The 21,150-nt window shown below is 31.4% G+C and overlaps 1 protein-coding gene across 2 annotated transcripts; it reads right to left on the reverse strand.

Moving 5' to 3' along the window:
• Positions 1 to 4,120: 4,120 nt before the first annotated feature.
• Positions 4,121 to 19,240, reverse strand: LOC136968312 (calcyphosin-like protein). Of its 2 annotated transcripts, XM_067262316.1 has the most exons (5): positions 19,157 to 19,240; positions 17,556 to 17,686; positions 17,265 to 17,442; positions 4,325 to 4,534; positions 4,121 to 4,244 (listed from the first exon to the last, which is right to left on the reverse strand). In XM_067262316.1, the coding sequence occupies exons 2-5, from the start codon at positions 17,681 to 17,683 to the stop codon at positions 4,143 to 4,145; spliced, it is 618 nt and encodes a 205-aa protein (XP_067118417.1). In that variant the 5' UTR covers positions 17,684 to 17,686; positions 19,157 to 19,240; the 3' UTR covers positions 4,121 to 4,142. The 2 variants fall into 2 exon arrangements, with proteins under 2 accessions (XP_067118417.1, XP_067118418.1); XM_067262317.1 differs by lacking the exon at positions 17,556 to 17,686 and having other exon boundaries at positions 19,157 to 19,222.
• Between the last annotated feature and the right edge of the window lie 1,910 nt (positions 19,241 to 21,150).

Genomic DNA, 21,150 nt, shown 5'->3' on the forward strand with positions numbered 1-21,150 from the left:
GAATCAAGTTCCCGAGAACAAGCAACTAATGTAATTCATAAAAACAGTCTTTATATCTCTACAACATGCTTGGAATTTTAATCTATTATTACAATTATTTTTTTAATTTATATAGATTTTTAAACTTCTTGAAAAATAACTTATTTAAAAAATTTGGAGTTTTAATTTGTATATTGAATATATCTTGTCTAAGTTATATGAATAGAAAAGGAAACCGTTTTTTATTTTTTTTATAATTTTATTGTTCTGAACATCTATTACTTAATGACTAGTTATCACGTTATGGTAAATAAAGCACCTATAACAATAATTATTACATAAACTTAGCTATTAAAAATATAGACCATATTAAAATATAATAATATAATAGGTCATCTCATAACATTAACTCTCTAGTAGCCATCCCCCTCTTTTATAATTTAGTAAATATTTTATAGATATTAACTGATTACTATTATGATCATTTGCCATTACTAAGCTAAATTTTTAATAAAAAAATTTATCATAATAGTTCAAAAAAAATCTCATTGTTAAATAAATAGTTTACAACTAAAGTGAATTTCTATTAATATACATACAACTAATTATGATTTATCTTTAATATATAACAACAAAAATTATTATTATTAATTTTCCTGTTATCTGTTCTTACGGAAATAAAAATTTTATTGATGCGGGACTTCAAACTTTTGCCCGATACATGCGTTCAAACTAGAGAAACTTTGCAGTTATAGTGACATTTTTTAAATTAATATTATATCTGAAAGAATTTAATTCAGCATTTATATAGATTAAACAACAAAACACATATATTAAAACAAGAAATGTGGGTTGAAATCCTGTTCTATACCATTATTTTTCAGATGGGAACATATTAAAACAATGTTAAGTTTTTTCACTGTAATGTATGTAAAATTTTTCACGTCTTAAATATCTAAATTCAAACTTTATGATGCATATTATAATTTTTAAACACTTACACAACATATTTTATTAATAAGAGTTACATCCAGAAGACATACAGTTTACAACAAGGTTAGGCACAGTAGGCAAATATAGGATATTTAAAGGATTTGTCTTTAATTCCATTAAATGGCTAATTAATCAATCATCAGACTCAAAACTGATCTGGTGAATATTTCTAATGCATAATATGAATTAAAAGAGCTCCAAAATTATTTTAAAAAGAAAGAAAAATGGTAACATAAGTAGACAAAGCAAATCTTTCTTTATGAGAATTAATTAAACATGTAACATGTAAGAATTAATTAAAATCAATGCAACGTAACGTTATGAGACTTAATATAAATGCTAATTATTTTAAATGATTAATTTCATGATAGTAGCTATAAAATATTTTAATATTGATATTCTTATAAAATGATTACAAAACTTTGTACAATAAATTCAACAATTTTTACATGGCAGTAAATGTTTTAGATGGACATGGTTAAAAATTTAAGTTTCTTCTAGCAACGCAATACGGTGGTAATATCGAGATCTTTGAAATCTTATAGACTATTTTATATATTCTTAATCAAATAAATCTGATGTATTATTTTATGCATAGTGCAATTTAACAAAATATCTGAAAGTAAGGTAATTCAAAGTTTATATACTGGGTTTTCACATAAGGTGTTATGAGTCAATAATTTGAAAATTTATAAGAATAAAAGTTTAATATTTCTGAGCTATAAGTTCTTGCCTATTCTCCCTTTCAGGAAATGGGGACAACTTCAGAATTTCAAATGGAACCCCAATTTTTTGGGGTTGCAATTTGAAAAAATTATAGATCTGTAAATTCCCACTGTTGTCTATCTATCCTTTATTAATCTTGAGAATGGAGTTTGATAGATGAACGTCGAGACCAGATATCGAAAGATTAAAGGCAGGAGACCTCGATATACGAACTTCCAGTACAAACCAGAAGTCATTCAATTCAAAAATTTTTCCCCCGAAAGGAATTAGATATATGACCGGCACGACTCTACTGTTAACGGAAAAGTATGATATATAGGGGCAAGATACTACAGTACTAATTTGAGGTGGAGAGCATATACAATATTTTAAATTAAATAAATTAAAAATATGATTAAAAATTGCAGCCTGGCATTGTGAAGATGTCACAATAAATAATGCTCAAAGTGAATTCAAATTCATTTGGAGAACAATAGAATTAGACACGGATGATCAATCGACGTCTAGGTCACAGGACCCGACCCCAATTGATTATTTCCTATTGGGTTTCGTAAAGGATCGACAATTGACCCCAATTCAAGATATGAAGCAAAGAATAAGTGGTGCATGTGCTAAAATAACACTGAAAGTGTTGCACTCTATTTAAGAAACTATTACTCAATTACTGAAATATTAAGATGGAAATTGACATCTCTCTGAACATTTATTAAATAAGTGAAAAAAATAAAGGAAAGAAAATAAATTAGCAAATAAAAAACTTGCCTTTTTTAATTAAACCATTCTAAATAAAAATTTATTATTATTTAAGAGCAAATCCAAAAATATAAAAAAAAATTGGGATTCCATTTTAAATTTTGAAGTAATCCCCAGCCATATGCCCACAAGGGAGATAGGCAAGGCTTTATTTACAGCATTAAAAAGGCCCTTAAGAATATTTAAATTTGCTTAGTAATGCTATAGAGATTACTATGCTTCTTAAATAAAATAACAAATGATTACATGTATTTTTTAATTATTTTAAAAAAAGATAAGATTTAAAAAGGTAAAGTCTAAGTGCTGTTAGTAACTCAAGTCTTCTTTTATATGGTAAATTATAATGTTTTGTCTAAAATTAAAACTTTATGCTTCTAATAAAAAATAAATTGGTAAGAATAAAATTTTATTCTTACCAATATTTTTTATATAAAATATTTTCTGAATTATTGACTCTCAACATCTTACATGAAACATCCTTTATAACTAAAAAGTATTACTATTAAGCACATTAGAAACTATATTAATGAAGTAAACTATTTCAATTATTATATATTGGTGAAGTTTATAAGTTAATTGGACCCAGAATAATTCGAAAGTAAACAGTAGTTTGATTTCTACAACAATAGAAAGATAATATAAAACCATAAACTTTATGAATAATATATAGGAAAAATTTTCAATGAAAATATTATTTTGGCTACTAAAGAGTTAAATGTAAAATACAGTAATTAATTAAAGTCGATGTATTAAATTAAGAAAATTTTTAAATATAATTTTCTTTCTTTTTGGTGAAATTTAACAAGTGAAATTTTTAAAAGCAACAAAAGAAACAAGATAAATTAATATGGATAATGATTTAAAATATTTTGTATACAATTTTAAAAATATAAATATAAAATAAACAATATGAGAAAGTTTTGAACCATCAATATATATATATATAAAGCCAGATAGGAATATTAGCAACAATGACAACATTAAATAGAAATACAACAGTAACATTGCAATCATATATGCAAAACACTTTTCATTAATAAAAAAATGCCATAAGTACCTTTCTTTTAGGTTTTTCAACATTAATACTGTTTGTAACTGTATATAAAAAAAAATAAGCACAGGGCCAAATTAATATTTAAAAATATTTGTGTGCTAACTACTGGATCAAATTAAGACACCTGAAAATATTTTATGTAAAAATTGACAATAAATTGTCAATTTTTACACCATCCATTATTTATAATGGATGGAAGTTTGTAATAAGCTTATTCTATAAATTGTTACATAATTCTAGCAAATAGTATATTAAAATATTTTTCTTCTTTTAGCAAATCATTTTCAACAATTTTATCAATCTAAATATCTCAATTTGCTACAAAATTTGGCAGGTCAATTGAGATGGCTCAATGATTGCAATGAAAGCCTAAATTTGCATTTGAACAGTTTTCTTTAGACATCAACATTGAAAGATACTTCGGAATATCAGTACTTGCTATATATTGTATATTTATGCACATTTTTATCATCACAAGGTCGTCAACAAGCTATCTAATAAAATTTATATATAGGCATCACTATATCACCATAAATGCTTAAGTTTGACAGCTGTGTAAACAGTAAGAGCTTTAATTCAATAAAAAATTTTTTCTGAGGATAGAAACACTGGAGATATATGGAATGTAAAATTTATTTTAAATTTTCCATGAATTTCTCATCATTAAGTCAAAATATGCATCTGTATCAATAGAGGCACTAACGCCTGCATAGTAATTAAGGAATTCTTCTTCTGTTACCTATTAAAAATGTTTTAAAAAATAATTTAATTATTCCTTTATAAAGTAATTAACTATATAATGTACAAACTTTTAAATACCTTTCCATCTGGATTATTTGGACAGTCGAAGCTTTTCAAAAACATTAGAAAAACCTGATCTTCGGTCATTTCTCCATTTAAGTACTTGGGATGTTTTTGTGCATTATAGACACCCTTCAAATCTTCGATAGTTATCACGCCGTCGCCGGTGCGATCCATCTTTTTAAATGCCTGATTTATCAGATTTATGCGACCCGCCGACATCGGAGGCTGTAAAAGATACGTAATGTATTCGTTATTGTTCTCGTAGACGAATTCCTGCAGAATATTAGGAATAAATGATGATAAGGGTTTCAAAATTTTAAAATGTACCATATGCATTTGAATGATTTTCTTCTAATTTTGCAGATGAATTTTTCTTATAATATATTAAACTAAAGTAGCTGCTCAAAAGTTTCAAAATTAATGGCATTAGTCTCAAACAAAATAAAAATTTTTTAAAATCAGTTGTCTTCATTATATCAATAGTTAATAGTGTGTTATTTAAATCACTTTTCTCAAGGTATTTAAATAATATACTTTAATGATATACAGAGAATTATTAAGATCAACCTTAGTTCAGAAGAAGAAAGAAAGAGAATTTCTTCACTAAACACTAACCTTTTAACTTCAAAATGTTTTCAGCCTTTGAAAGGCTGAAAACATTTTGAAGTTAGAGAGCTCAGTGCTTCTAATCAGAACATCATTCCAAAAAAGAATAACTTGATTGTCAGTATCAATTTTCAAATAGGGCATTCCAGTATCAAAGTTCTTCTAAAATTCAAATTTGGCATCAAGAGAGCAAATGTCTCCTTGGAGATGACATATTCTATTAGAGGAATGTCATCCTAAATATACAAACAATATACAGGTATACCTCACCTTACGTCGGTAATTGGTTCCGGGAGAGGTGTTGTAAGTCAAATTTACTGTGTAGTTACGACGTAAGTCGAAACTACGGTGGAAAACGCCAATAACGAGCACTTAAAGACCGCTAAATAAGACGACGACACAGAAACACAGATGTTTTCATGTTTTGTTCTCTAGGATTTATGATGATTATATTAACATTTACTGTAAACGTACATATTTTAATGTGCTTTTAACGCTTTTCTAGTGATATTACGACTTCAATATTTGTGGCGGACAGATGACTTAAACTTGATTTTTATTTTTCCATATACTTTTTTGTTTTTGGACCAATTTATCTCAGCTTCCTTGAGATTTTTATTCTTACAAAACTGACAGGCTTTTCCTCTCCCTCATGGTCAATTGGGCCAAACAGATCCTGGTGACCATTTTGAAGATACACCAGTGAAGGAGGAAAAGTAGATTCAGTTACAAACTCAAGGAAGTGGAACATTTGAAATAGTCAAACACAGTGTATATTTCAGCTGCCCAAGACAGCTCAGTGGGGATTCTCAGATCAGTTCAGTGAGAGATCCTGTTACCTGTACTACAGATTTCCTGTAATAATTGTACATTCCCAATATTGCCAAGGCACAGCTGGTATTTAAAGATAACATAGCAATACAAAGTTCATAATATATACTTGTAGTATTATAAGGCAGACAGAGTAACAGAAGGAACCAAATAATTTAAAATACATGTAAAAACAGATGCAAGTGATTATAATAGTGGTAATGATTTAGAAAAAATAAAGTATTTTTATTATTTCATTCTACTTTTTATTAATGTATTGCAAATAATAAGTTTATACCTAGGGAACCAAAGTTAGGAACATATCCACCATGACAATCATAAAGACATGTAATATACACAAAATAGCAAATATGTATCGCTGGACAAGAACAAATAATGTGAAGTATAAAAAGGAAAGTGAGCCAAATTAGAAGTCTGAAATTAAGTTTAACGATCACACAGGCATATAAAAACAGGTAAAGATAAACATAACAGCAATGTAACAAACACTAGATAAGAACCAAATAGTGCTATGTCATATGAAGTCTGGGACAGTGGTCTGCCTGAAGTACAGATTAACAAGTCTCTGGAACTCAGAGAAGCATTCTGGGCTCCACAGAATCTCACTACCATTGCATGCCAGATGAAGCAGTGCTGGTGTGTCAAGATCATCAATTCATTTAGAATATCGAGTTACATGGAACAATAAAAAAGACAGTGAATGTTGCCGTCTTCAGCATTGTAAAACGTGACAGTTCACTTGATAGGGACAGTAGCCAAAGCAATTGAGATGAGAGCTTTAATTATTAAGATTGGAAAGAAACCGAATGGTGTAATGCTCCAGTTTAAAGCTTTTCCAGCTAAGAGTCTCAGCAACATTAGGAATGAAGGAAGAAGTTCCTTCCTTTGTCATCGCTGTTCTATATGTTCTGTCAAAGTTGGATTATTTCCTTCCACAGAACACTCTTGATGTCCTTTAGTGACCTTTTACAAGAGATTTAGAGTGACTCATCAAAGTATCTTGCCGACAATGGCATTTGTTTTGTCAAAAACTCCAGATGCAATCTTGCTTGCGTCACTGCCAAGTAGAGGGCGCTTCATATGAGAATCTGTACTACTAGTCAGATTCATATACAGTCATACAATGAAAGTTTCAGCCTGAAATACAGAACAGAAGTGTGTCAGCTTAAATTGACTGTTGAAGATTTCAGTATCTTGATTATAAGCAATGAAGCTACAGCCAACATTGTTCTCAATTCTGGAGCCATCAGTAAAAATGCTGATGTTGGAGGAGCAAAGTGATCAGTCTTGCAGGGTCATGAAGAGACAAGATGCTAGCCCTGCTTTCATAACTGTCTGCAAAAATATAATAGTTGAAAGTCACAATATCATAACCTTTTTGAGCCATGCCATCTCCACATCACGGTAGACATAGTACAGATGTAACAAACATATACCGTACATGCCATCTCCACACCACTGTCTAAATCATCTACTGTTGCCATAGGTATCAATAGTAATTGTGTTCAGGTGGCAAAAGTCACTATATAAGTAAACTTTACCTTCCTTTTTTATGAGACAAAGTGCTGCTGGCACAGCAAACTGTAACATTGCATTTTCAATCATTTTTGCTTTCAATAGATTTTATATTTGGATGTCTATCTGCTTTTGTAGAAAGCTTGGAGAACCAAATAATGTTTTTGATAGGTAAAGCTCTTATCCATAACAAGTTTTTAACATGGGATGCACTTTTGCCAGTCCATCCTTCCAGTGGAACACATTTTCAAACCAGGTGAGCAGTACCCAATTGTTACTTTTCATCAACACAACTGCACTTTCACATTCAACTCCATCTTTTGTATGATAGGCGGACATATGTCCAAATGAGAATCATTGTCATAAATAACACCAATGATGAAAAGTTTTGCCAGAATGATCTCAATCAATCAGAGTATGCCAATTTTCTTCCTTCTGTTGAATAATTTACTAAATAATTATTCTCCCTGTGTGTGATTGCTGGGCCCATCCACTTTTCTGCCAATTTTGATTTTGGATAGGAGTTCAGAATAAGGATTTTGACCCCTGGACACAATCATACAACATTTTATGCCTTCTGGGAAGTACCCAACCAAACAATAGTTGGATACTTCCCAGAAGGCATAAAATGTTGTACTAAAGTAAGAAGAAAACAAATCCATTTCAGTTCTTACCATTTCCTGAAATAGCCTTTCATTTGAATTCAACATTCAATTAAATCTCTCAACTGGTCTGTTACTACAGGTATGTACAGAAGTGAAAAATTTCACCTTACATTTAGAGACTTGGGTAAACTTTGAATCTGGTCTGCTGTAAAATTTGTCTTCTTACCACAGCTAATAAATAAGCCTTGTGACACCAGTCCAAGAGATCTATAATATATATTTTTTTGTTCTTAAACACTTCAACTGAATTGAAAATAAAGAGATGAAGGAATGCCAAGTGATCGATTAATTATACTGCATAGTGTTTAAGAAACAAATAAGATTAATGACACGGTTTCAGAATAGTAAAAAAGATCTATCAATATACGAGGCGTGTTTTTAAAGTAAGTACCGTTTTAATATAACGCCGCTGGAGCGCTGTAGTCGACACTTAGTGCATGCACGCTCTGTACCTACATCTATTGGGAAGCCACAAACGCCATTACGGAGCCAGTCGACTGTGTTTACTGTTGTTTGCGTATTATTGAAATGCCGCCGCTCATTGAGAATCCCGCCGACTGCAAAGTGCGTGCCGTTATTCGTTTTCTCAGTGCTAAAGGCTCGAAAGCGGCTGAAATTCATCGCCAAATCAGTGAAGTTTATGGTGAAAGCGTTATGAGTGATGGAATGGTACGAAAATGGGTTAGGGCCTTTAGTAATGGCCGCACAAACATTCACAATGAGGAACGAAGTGGGCAACCTTCAGTCATTATCGACAATTTGATTGAAAAAGTGGACTGTCTACAGTCCACTTTTTCAATCGTGAATCGCCTGTTCTCTTTCACTCTAGTGAAAGAGAACAGACATCTGGCAGGGCAGCGCCATAACAATCATGACGAAGTCAAAATGACCGTTCTGCAGTGGTTGTCTCATCAGGCAGCAACATTCTTTGAGGATGGAATACAAAAGCTGGTCCTACGATACGATAAATGTCTCAATATTAATGGGAATTATGTAGAAAAGTAGTGTAAAATATGGGCTTTCACATAAATAAAAGTTTTGTTAAAAATGTTTGCTTGTTTTTTTTTATATTTCAAAACGATACTTACTTTAAAAACACGCCTCGTATCAACAACTGCACTAGCACTGATGTTACACAAGCATATCATTTCAGGTCATCTGGTGAAGATATCCCTCAATATCAAGCAATATTTGTAGTTATTCTTGTTGGGGAATATGGTATCCATATTCACCAGATCAAAAGACCATTCTGGCCTAGTCAAGGGCATTATTGAAATCCTATTGGAATTATGTGATCTCAATGCCTTCTTACACATCTAGCATATCTATTACAAATCTGATACCTGTTGCAATGCTAGGCCAATAGGTCTCATAGATCTGTCTCAAGGTTTTCATTTGCCCCTAGATGCCCAGATAATAAGTCATGATGGCCAGTTTCAGCATTTCTCTAACTCTGATAGCATGATCTGAATAGTTCCCAACCAAATAGATGATCTCTTTACAGACAAAAGCCATTCCTCCCTGTTTTGGCATCATCCCATGCTTGCTTCAGAGATGTATCATCTTTCTGTTTCTCTAGTAGTCTTCAATAATCATCTAACTCAGTGGTTCCCAACCTTTTCTAGGATGCGGAACACTTTTGTGAGCAATTTTCTTTAGCGGAACACTTACTTAAGTTAATATGAAATACATACGCTTGTCATCAGTTATTTTATTAGAATTGAGCAGTTATAATTCAAAATCTCTACTCATATTATTAACGCCAATTCTAAGACAGGAAAAAATATATCTAAATAACTTTAATGGGAAACTTGTGCCTGATGTTTTTTACATATTTCATTCAGTTTTTATCGTTGCCTTTATCTTATTCGAAACAGTAGTACACTCCATAAGTACGAGTCGTACATATATATTTAAGTTTATGAAATTTTTATGATTTTAATTTTTTGACATTCGGCGGCTCGAATACGATTGTACACTTTCCGATTTGCGACTAAATCTGCGGAACACTTGGAAGATGCTTACGAAACACCAGTGTTCCGCGGAACACCGGTTGGCAACCACTGATCTAACTCCTCATCTTCAAGAGTTGTCAACAGTCTTCTCTACCATTTCTAGGCTTAGTTTTTTGACAGTTGTTTTCAAAATCAGTCAGATCCCCACAAATTCCTTGCCCTCAAAATCTGCCAAATCAGCTTAGCCTTGAGGGCTGCAAGACTTAGCAGCTCAAAGCTGAGCACAGCAAGATTCACTCCCATAGCCAATTCATCTGTAACTGTGCGTGTTACATAATAATATACATAACTTTCATAATCTTACCTCAGGATCTCCCTCACATAACATTAAAGAAATATTTGTCAGATGTGCTGTCACTTCTGCTCTGAAAGCCATCCATTAACTTCACCATGGTTGAGGCATCTCTATACTTGATTATAACTACCAATGAATAACTGTAATGTCTGCATTGGAATCCACTAACAAAGAAAGTGGCTTTCCTGCAATCTCACAATAACTACATACTTCCATTGCTATTCTCATGTTCTCCTTTGTTTCCAGATGTTTTCTCTCTTCTTTCTTTTTGGCAGAATGCCATTTCTCTGCTTATATCACTCCTAGATGTATTCCATTCTCCTTTCAGATTGTGGACAATTGCATAAAAATTGGTCTGGTTCACAACAGTGTAAACATAACTAAACCTAATTACTTTCTCTTGCTGGAGAATTTAACTTCTGTTCTCACAAAGCATTCCAGGTACAGTACATCCCTATTCCCCTTTTCAGCAGCTCACTCTATATGACAAAGCACGAAATCTGGAAAACTAATGGCAGTGAATGCCACTATAGTCTGTCTACGGAAAGAATCAGCTTTGGTATTAACCAATGAGCATCAGCCATTGATTGCTTAGTTATGGCAAGTTACTTTCAGATTCTTCCTCATTTGTTATATGCGTCACCACCATTATAAACAGTGTTATGGAAGCTTTACATTCTGGTGCTTAACTCAAGTTCCACTTGGAATCAATGCTAAAGTTCAATTGTAATTTTTTTGCAATCCTTTCCCCCTTCCTCATCTGTAAGGGAAGCAGTGGGAGTTGAAGATCAAGTCACCTACATTGACCATAGAACATTCCTCTTTGAGCAAGCTGTCACATTACAGTTGTTCTTTCACACGTAGGAAGCACTTTCCATCAGTAAACATGACAGATTCTTTCTAAGAAATTATGCCAACTTCCCTTACACTTAACACTACCAATTTTCTCTCACAACATGACTTGATAATGTATCTGTTTGGCTTGTAAGGAGTTATAAGTTCACATATTTCTTTGAATTATTTTTTTGATATTTATTAATTTAGTAAACGTTTAAAAATTCTTATATTTTAATACAAATTTTTCTTAAGAATACTTGAGACAACAAGAAATTTGTACTATAAATAGGTTACCATATACTTTTAGTCCAAATTTCAATACAATAGTTTAAATGAATCCAGAAGTAATTGATTATGTATCTAATTTTAAACTTGACTATTAAAACAGAATTTTATCTATTTCACATGGTGAATTTTAATCACATTCTCTGTATTACTTAATATTATCTAATATAAAAAGAGAATATTTGAATTTATGAGCTGAACAAATCTCTTATTAGTACATAATTTCTGAAGTGTTAATTTCCAGAAAAGTGTTGTAAGTATCACTGAAATTTTACACTTGTAAAACAGTCATGACTGACGTGAGAGTCAGACCAAACGAAAATGGAAAAAACCTTTCATTTTTCCCCTCTTTCAAAATGCTTGCCAATCTTATGACCTGAGGACAATCGCATTTCCTTCCCTGAAACTGTTTCCTTTCCCAAGAGAATGCATCGAATGTGTCACGGGGAACTAAGCACTAAAATTCATGATTGGCGTAAAAGGGTAACGTGATTCAGGGTATAAAAAGGAGAGACTCAAGGACCGGGGGTCAAGCGTCCAAGCAACAAGCAACGGTGTGTTGGCCGAAGAAAAAAACACCCGTCGAATCCCGAGCAACCCTCCGAGACGACCCTCTGGGAACCAAAACCAGTCCACCCAATCACCCGACGATTTTAGAAGAGTCTCTCCCTTTCTGAGATCCACCGCTCCGTTTAAGGAATCGAAGAGATACGATAAAGAATTAATGTAAACTCTCTCTCGGACTGCCCTCAGCGTATTAGAAACCTAGGGAACCAAGTCGGACAATTCTCGATGTTAGAATTGGTAATCGTCACTTATGTTATCTAATAAATTTTGGTTTCATTGTTAAATGGTGTCATTTACTCGTATAGTGCCATCGCCTTACCGACGACCTCACCCACCTCTACCACTCGGATCTGACAAATCTAATCCCAACCTCTTGGGACCATTAAACCTAAACATACACCAGCCATCCTCTGACACGTGAGCAGGTTTCACCGACCAGTTTGCCAACAAAAAGAGGTACGACTCTGTCCTACCTCCTGGGCTACCCACACTAATGACTTATCTATGTCACCTATGATAGTCTATGACTAATGTCAGTCATGACTTATAAACTTATGACTAATGCCAATATACTTACTCTTATGCAACCTATATCTTATGCTCTTTATTGCTTTCGTCACTGCTCAAAGTACTTGCTTTCAAGTACTTTGGCAATAGAATACTGAACAAGGTATATTTTCACATGGTGTAGTTATTTATTTTACTAACTAATTACTAACTATTAACTAATACTTTATTTTATAAAATATTTTATTTTCATGTTATTTTTGAATTAGTTTAATGTCACGCATTCATTTTCTTTTTAAGACTGGTTAACAATCCAATCTTCACATGTGAATTTTGTATTCTGGAAAGTTAGCACTTAAACTTCTGTTTGGCATTTCACTATGTATTCTACTTGGTGGTCATTAAATACGATCAAAAACATTCTAGTTAGTAAAATTTTTCTGCATTAAAATTGTTTGGGTATGTTTAAATAGTGACAGGTCAGGTAAGATATTAGTATTAAATGTTAAAAAAATTAAACTGAAAAATATAAAACTTCATTTTAAGCTGAAAGTTTTGCCATCATTTTTTAAAATGGTAGAAAAATTTTCTATAATTCATTGCAAATTGTCTTCCATTTCATGTGAAGTGTGTAGGCATATAAGCAGCAACTGCATTGCTCTATGAATCATTGGACAACAGTGATGTGATCGTACTAAGTGTAGATCGAGTATTAAATGATTGCTTGATCCATTTAAAATTAAAACGACACTAAACAAGGAACAGATTATTATTAAAGCTGAAATGTTTTCAGTCCATTCATAGACTATCATCAGGATCATCTGTCATTTTTCAATCATCCTTACAATTTATTACCCGATCATCCTTTTTCAATCAGTTTCTTTACATTTATCGTACCGTATTTTCGCAGAATGACCGCCGTGCCAATCTATCCAGGGGAGACCACAAAATAAGATATTTCTGTATGGTAAAAGCCGGCATGCCTATTTAAATGAAGTTATACATCCCTCTCTAGAAGGCAGATTAAAAAAAAAAACAAAGTTTTTATTCTAAAACTGTAAAATTGTCGGCATTATATCAAAAAGTGCAATTATGTGTTTAACTTCTTCATTTTGTCTTCTTTCTAATGATGTAAATACTTGTGGAATTTCTACTAAATCGTTGTTTGTTTTATTGTAAACGAAAGCTCTTTTCCTGATTTTAAGTCAGTCAAATTACAATGTTATAAAAAAAATATAAAACCTTTGCAAATATCTCTGCTTTCTTTCCATCTTTTACACTAGCAACAGTTCAGAACAGAATTTTTTATATGCAGAGATGACCATTCCTTTGAGGCTTAGCCCCACAACATCGCATAAACAGAAACAGCGTCCTCTGGTAAATAATCCAATTTCACAATAAAATACATAAAGTAAATATTTTATTGTATTCAGAAGAATGTTTTCTTTAACATTTAATTAACAACTAATTTTGTTAGATTTGATTAATTTAATATTTAGTTGCAGATTAACTGACACGCTGGTCTCCCCCGTTTTTTTTCAACATGCCAGTCGTTCAGTGAAAATACGGTAATTAAAGTATATTCTTTAAATATGATTATTCAAAATGTAAACTTTAGTGCGCACAAACATATTTAAAGATAATTATGTTCACTATATGACACACAACCCTACAAGTTTGCCATTCCTGGTCTAATTCTGTAATGTTTTTAGTTGGCAGTTTATTTATTTAATTAAAAACTCCAATTTTTATAAGTATAGAAACAATATATAAACTAAAAATCATCAATGTGACAGTCTTAGCCATTATAATGTTAAATGTCCTCTTTATAATTTTCAATAAAATATGAAGAATTTCACTTTTGTGTTCCACCTCACTGAAATAATTATCAGAATACTTACTTATATAAAATCTAACATTCGAAATAAAACAAAAATACAGTAGACCCCCCTATAACACGGGTTCATATAACACAGATTCGTATAACATGCTAAAAGAGACTTGTATAACACGGTAAAACGTCATCGCCGACTCGTGTCACGACAAGATTGGTCAAATCTGGACCAATAGCGGATATTGTACAAACTGTCGAGTTTAAACAAGCACTGGACCTACTAAAAATCATTTATTGTTCAATGGGCATAAAAATTATATTTTTATTAATGATGTCTCCAAAGTTAAGTTATTTTTCTGCGAAAAATTCACCGATCGGGAAACACGCGCCTGCCGTTCGACGAGCCGCTTTGCGACGAAAATAAGCTTAAGCAATGGCGTCGTCGAACGGTGCGCACTCGGTAAGTAATCCTATAATTTTTTGTTTATAGCATAGTTTATATGGATTATTCCCAAAAAATTATACGTGATTTGGAAACGTTGAGTCAAATTAGTCTAGAATCGATTAATTTTATAGAAGAAAACCTTTCATACAGCCGTAGCCCCTAAACTGCACACGGGGGCTGTGATTGGTTCACGTATTTAAGTGACTCGTACAACATGGATTCATATAACACGGAACGTATCTACCGTGTTATAGGGGAGGTCTACTGTACAATCTATTTTTTCAAACAAACAATACAAGCTAAAAAAATGTACCCGAAACAAATGCAAAATATTACTTCACTACGTTGAAGACACTTTACTATTAGAATCTAATATCTTATTTCCATAATTGCCAGCTCCACACAAATGTGTTTTGTTGGTGAAATATGCATTTATATGACAACCACAATCAAATTATTCTTGGAACAATCTGTTAAAATCACATCATTTTAGCATTTGTCATTGTCATTTGTTAAATTGTGGAACGGACATTTGGAAACGTCTGTCCCACGACGTAACAAATTGTATCAGATATTGTAAGAGAGAAAAACCTGAAGATAGTCTAAATTAGACAAAATACTATTATAGTAGAAGTTTTGTTGGTAACAAGGTGTTTAATATTCATCCTCTTGAAAAATCAAACCAGTTATATTAAAATTATTATATTAAAGTTATTACAGAAGAAATTATTAGGAGACAACATATTCTTTATGAAAAAGGTAGGAATGCCATGTTGTGTGAGGGATACCTGTATTAAATAAATACTCATATATTTTCAACTATAATTTCAAATAATAATAATAATTATACTGTATAATAAAAAGGAATTGATCAAACATGCAATCATTGCACAGGCATAACAATGCACAAACATACTTTTTGAAGTAGCTCAGTCCAGAGTGAAGTCAAGATCCTCAATAAGATACTTATCGCCATGCAAACCTCGTATAAACACATTCTCTCTGGCAACCCGGAGAAATGTCTAGACGTATATTTAGTTCGATTCATTATAACTCATTAACGATAAAAAATGTATAAAATCCTCCTTTACAAATAAATTGTTTAGCTAACCTAGTCTCTGCGTGCACCACTTCCTGCCTGCTAACTCACAGTCTCCATCCTGAATCCGATCGCCCATTCACGCGACTGCTCGCGTGACCAAATTTCTAAACAAACCGCCATCGTGGCTTCCGTGTCAATCAAGACACGCTGGTGTCATTCCCGACCAGGCATCAAAGAGGAGCCTACCCTCCAGTCACACACAACTTTTTTGCAAGCCTATTATAGGCCTAAATCAGAAATGGATTAAACGATGGACAAACTGGGAACCACGCCCAGAACCCACGAGGGCCCTAGAGATTCTTGGTATTACCATAACAAAATAGTACAATATAAAATTATAAAATAATAACCATATATTTTTGAAACCGAAAATATGCCATTTTTATTATTGATAATTAATATTCATATAGAAATAAAAGTAAATACCATATTTAAAAAAATCAGAATGTAAAAATTGCTGCATAAATCACACTCCCCCAAAACGTGGCCGTCAACGCTTATAAAGTTGCATCACACACGATACAAACATTTCCAAATGTGGAAATTATTTTAAGAATATTTCAAACATTACCTATAATAAACAAATGCTTTGGATAAACGATCTTTTTCCCGTCAAAAAAGAATTAAAAATTATGTAAGAAACAAAATGAATGAGAACCAGTTAATAAAATGTCAATTCCACCGAATTAAAACCAGTTTTGAGAATTTGCAGTTTTCGCCAGCATTAATTTAAAGTATATCCCAAAAAAGTTATATCGTATTTTCCGGCGTATAAGACGACCCCCGACTTTTACAGTTAAAATATAGAGTTTGGGATATACTCGCCCTATAAGACGACACCCAACTTTCGAGAAGATTTTTCTCGGGTTAAAAAGTCGTCTTATAGGCCGGAAAATACGGTATATTACAAAACTAAACATTGGCTCGTAATTTTATAATACGCTTCTGTTTAAGAGACCGTAACTGAAATTAATTAAAATGTATCAAAATTCATTCTCAGAAATGAACAGAAAATAAATACTAAGCATTTCATTCTATTTTATATTTTAATTCAAGAATTAGTCTAGGTTTTCACTATATAAGTGTTTCGGACGAAACAGACGAACAATAAAGATTTGCAGAACCCGGACACCAGTATAATGTCCTACTAATACGACACGTCCTAGTAGACACTTATATAATAAACTGTATAATAAGGACACAAGGGCATACGAATTAGCCTAGGTTTTATTTTAAAGCAGCTGATAATTTTTTAATTTAAAAATAATTTTATTTATACTATAAACTTTTTTAAGAGCCAAATTAAAAACATTTTATTCTAATATTTTTTGACAAATATATTATTTTATATTGCCATTATTTATCGACTCTTATTACTATCACCACAATTAAAATTACTTCTATTAAGAATATTTATTTGGAAATTGATAAACGAAATGTTTTTCACTTACTCTCAGAGATGACAGAAATTCATTAAAATCTATTGTACCGCTTCCGTCTTTATCAAATTCCGAAAAAAGAGCATCGACATCATGTTTTTCTAAATTAACTCCATAGTCGTGCATTCCTTTTTCAAATTCCGCTTTATCCAATTTTTTATCTCTGCTATCGTCCATAATACGGAATGTTCTACAGAAAATATATATATTTTTTATAAATATTTATTTATTTACATTTATATTTTCACAAATGTTTATAAATACGAAACATTTATTTTTATATATTACTTAAAAAATGAATACCTTCCCAACGTCTTGATACCATTAACTCCTCTTTGGAGACATTGATATCTCAGTTTCTCAATAAGAGTTTTCACATGGATAACCTTTTTCTCAGGATGTAAGTCCCATTCATATCTAATTGCTGACATCCTCTAATAATTTAATTTGTAATTTTAAAAAAAAAAAAATTAAAAACATTAAATTTTTCAAATCTAAAACACGAAATAAATAATTTAGGGCACTAACTTAATTATTTCAAATTAGAGACATTTACTAAAATAAAAACAAACAAAATCTAGCAGATTAGTTACCGATAAGATATCAATATTTGAAGAACAGATTGTGTTTGTGAGTTTCCGTCATTAATAAGATCATTCGAATTAATGCAGTTTTGTTTTAATTGAAATCTTTAGGCAAATTATTATTATTGTTTTTATTATTTAAAAAAATTTTTATAAGTAAAGATAAAATATAAATGTATGTAAAGCTAGATAATTTCTAAATTAATCATTCGTGATCAGATTCTGTAAAATTATCCGAAATTCCCAAAACGAAAACTTAAAAAATTATTATTAATACAAAAAAAAAAAAAAATGAGAAGCTTAATACTACTACTACAATTTAAGGACTAAAAATAATGGATTTACTATTCAAATTAAACAATCCTTCTGCATTGCAGATGTTCACTATAAAAAAAAATTAATTAAATATTGCTATACATATTCACATTAACAAAAATATAAGTAAGAATAATAAGTTTTTAATAGAACTAAATTTAAATATATTTTAATATTCGTATTTAAACGCCCGTTCCAAAACATTTAACAAAGTTAAATGTTTCAAAACGAGCTAACCGAAACCGAACTAATTAATTATTATATTTATAACGCATATCGTTATCTATAATAAACAAATATTTTAGACGTATCGAATACTTTTGCGGTTCGGTTTGCTTTCCGAAAATCTATGGAAATTAAATTATATTTCTATTATCTTAATCTTTCAATGCAATTCAATTAGTTTTAGTATCGGTTCGATCAATCTAATATTTAGAGTTTATTGAACCGAAATAAACTAAATTGAATTTTGTCCACTTTACAGATCAGGAAACAATTATTTCAATATAAAATTTCGAATTGTGATAAGTTTTGGTTTATTTTTCTGCAATTATTAAATATGTTTTTCAAATTACCTTTATAACTTGATTTAGAATATTGTGAAAATTAAGTTTTGTGTGTTAGATCCATGTATCCTGGTAATGAAATTACTTATTTATTGCATAAGAATAGTCATAAATTAGTAATCATCTAATTAATACAGCTCAGGAGAGTGTATCTGTTGTTATAATTATACTTAATTCAAATTTCTAAATTAATTAAAATTCTTACAGTTATTCAATAATGTTTAAACGAAAACGAATCTAATATTTTCAGGCGCGATATATTAACTATGAAAATAGATTCGGGATTCATTAAATTATTCGGGCAAATTTTTAATCATATTTAAAATAATTATTTAATTATATAAATATTATTTAGATTGTTCACAATTTATTTATATGATTGAGAGTACTCTATTGCGTGATTGTTCATGCAATACAGTATTTTCAAGCACGAACCCACCTTAATTTCCGTTGATATTAACTAAAGGCGAAAACTTCGATCCTACCCTTTCCCTCGCGAAACCGCATTGCTTAGGGTGATAAACACGTGACACCCATCAGTAGGTGTATGAAGCCCTCTGGTGTCAATTTATTTTATAAAAATGGAGAAAAATAAGACTAAATTATATTATTTAAATTTTAAAATTATTATAATATATTTATTTCAGAAACTGAAATAATAGACAAAATAATTAAAATCAAATTTTAACTTTCTTCTCTAAATTCATTGAGAAGGCCGTTTTCGTGCCTACTATGGATTCGGCTGACTAAATGGCACAACCAGATGATCCGACGTTTATGGATTACCCCATCTGTGAAAATTCCTGACAATAACTAAATAACTATTCTTGCAAAAATAGAAATGGCTATCGACAATGTTGAATTAACAATTATAGTCATTGCCTTAATTATATGAGCTTCTAGGAAGAAGAAGAAGATAGTGCTCTTAAACTCTTGATGTAATTCTTCTCAAGAAATCATTTCGTTAATTAAAATAGCAACACAGATAACCCAGAGCATTAACAACATATACCGAAATGTTTAAACGATAATTTACATCTAGCATAAGTGAGAATACATTTCTATTAAAAGAATCCGAGATACCTTCATTCGGAACTGACACCGCGTTGTGTTTCTTTCTCTATATCTCCTCTCTCTGTATCCACAAGTTTCTAGAGCGTGTTGTCGAATTCTGTCACACCAAGGCCTATGTCGTAGCAACCATTAAGATACTGCTAATTGTTAGTGTATGTCTGCAATTTTTCGTTTTTCATCGGCGACATGCCTCATAAAACCAGTTCGGGTAGATATTGTGCAGGGGTTGGCTGTCATAATAAAGTTCTTTTTAAATGGTTTAAAGCTGTATGCGATACATACGAAAATAATGAAGATTTAAGAAGAGGACGAGTAACCAACCGTGAATGTACACCCAAATAGATAAATAATTTTGCTATCATTAGACACACAAGTCCATACAAAATGATTACTCGCAGACAGGATTTGCAATAACTACATTTGTTTTAAGGACACAAGTGTTTTGTAACAATTTATTAATTAAAATTTCACCTACTTTACCACTTGAAAAATAATTATAGGAGTCGGCATTCCTTTATAATTAAACATTTCTCGGTAATCGTGGGCTTTATTTTTAATACGGTATTCAAATATAGCTGGATATCCTAATGGTGGTATTATTATTCCATGATTAAAAATCCGAATATGTTTTTCTCCATTCGGATACACTGTATTTTTGTACGAACTCTTGCCAACTAAGTTTTACGGTACGATTAAATCTGGTTTTTCCATCGATATAGGAAGAGACTGATTGATGAATTTCAATCGATGAATAATCTATTGAAAAATTTTAATATGTATCTGCGGCGAATTTTGTGTGTCGTTAAAGCGGAGACAATTTAATCTCTGCTTTAAGAACACACACAACCCGCCGCGGATATAGCTTAAGTAATTAAAGTTAAAAAAAAAAATCTGAACTTCGCAATTTCAGTATATTTTAAAATCTAATACCTGTAGTGAAGTAGATGTGATTCCTATTATCCTATTACCGGTATACCTCGCCTTACGTCGGTAATTGGTTCCAGGAGAGGTGACGTAAGTCGAATTTACTTGTGTAGTTACGTAACCACATAAGTATTACCACACATTATTGGCGTTTTCCACTGTAGGTTCGACTTACGTCGTAACTTACAATGGAAAACGCCAATAACGAGCACTTAAAGACCGCGAGAACACAGAAACACAGATGTTTTCGTGTTTCGTTCTCTAGGATTTATGATGATTATATTAACATTTACTGTAAACGTACATATTTTAATGTGCTTTTAACGCTTTTCTAGTGATATTACGACTTCAATATTTGTGGATGCAAAGTCGAATAAAATTACTTAAACTTGATTTTTATTTTTCCATATACTTTTTTGACTAACGACGTATAAT

The sequence above is a fragment of the Centruroides vittatus genome, unplaced genomic scaffold (assembly GCF_030686945.1).
Source record: "Centruroides vittatus isolate TY-2023 unplaced genomic scaffold, ASM3068694v2 contig_1427, whole genome shotgun sequence".
NCBI classification, from domain to species: domain Eukaryota; kingdom Metazoa; phylum Arthropoda; class Arachnida; order Scorpiones; family Buthidae; genus Centruroides; species Centruroides vittatus.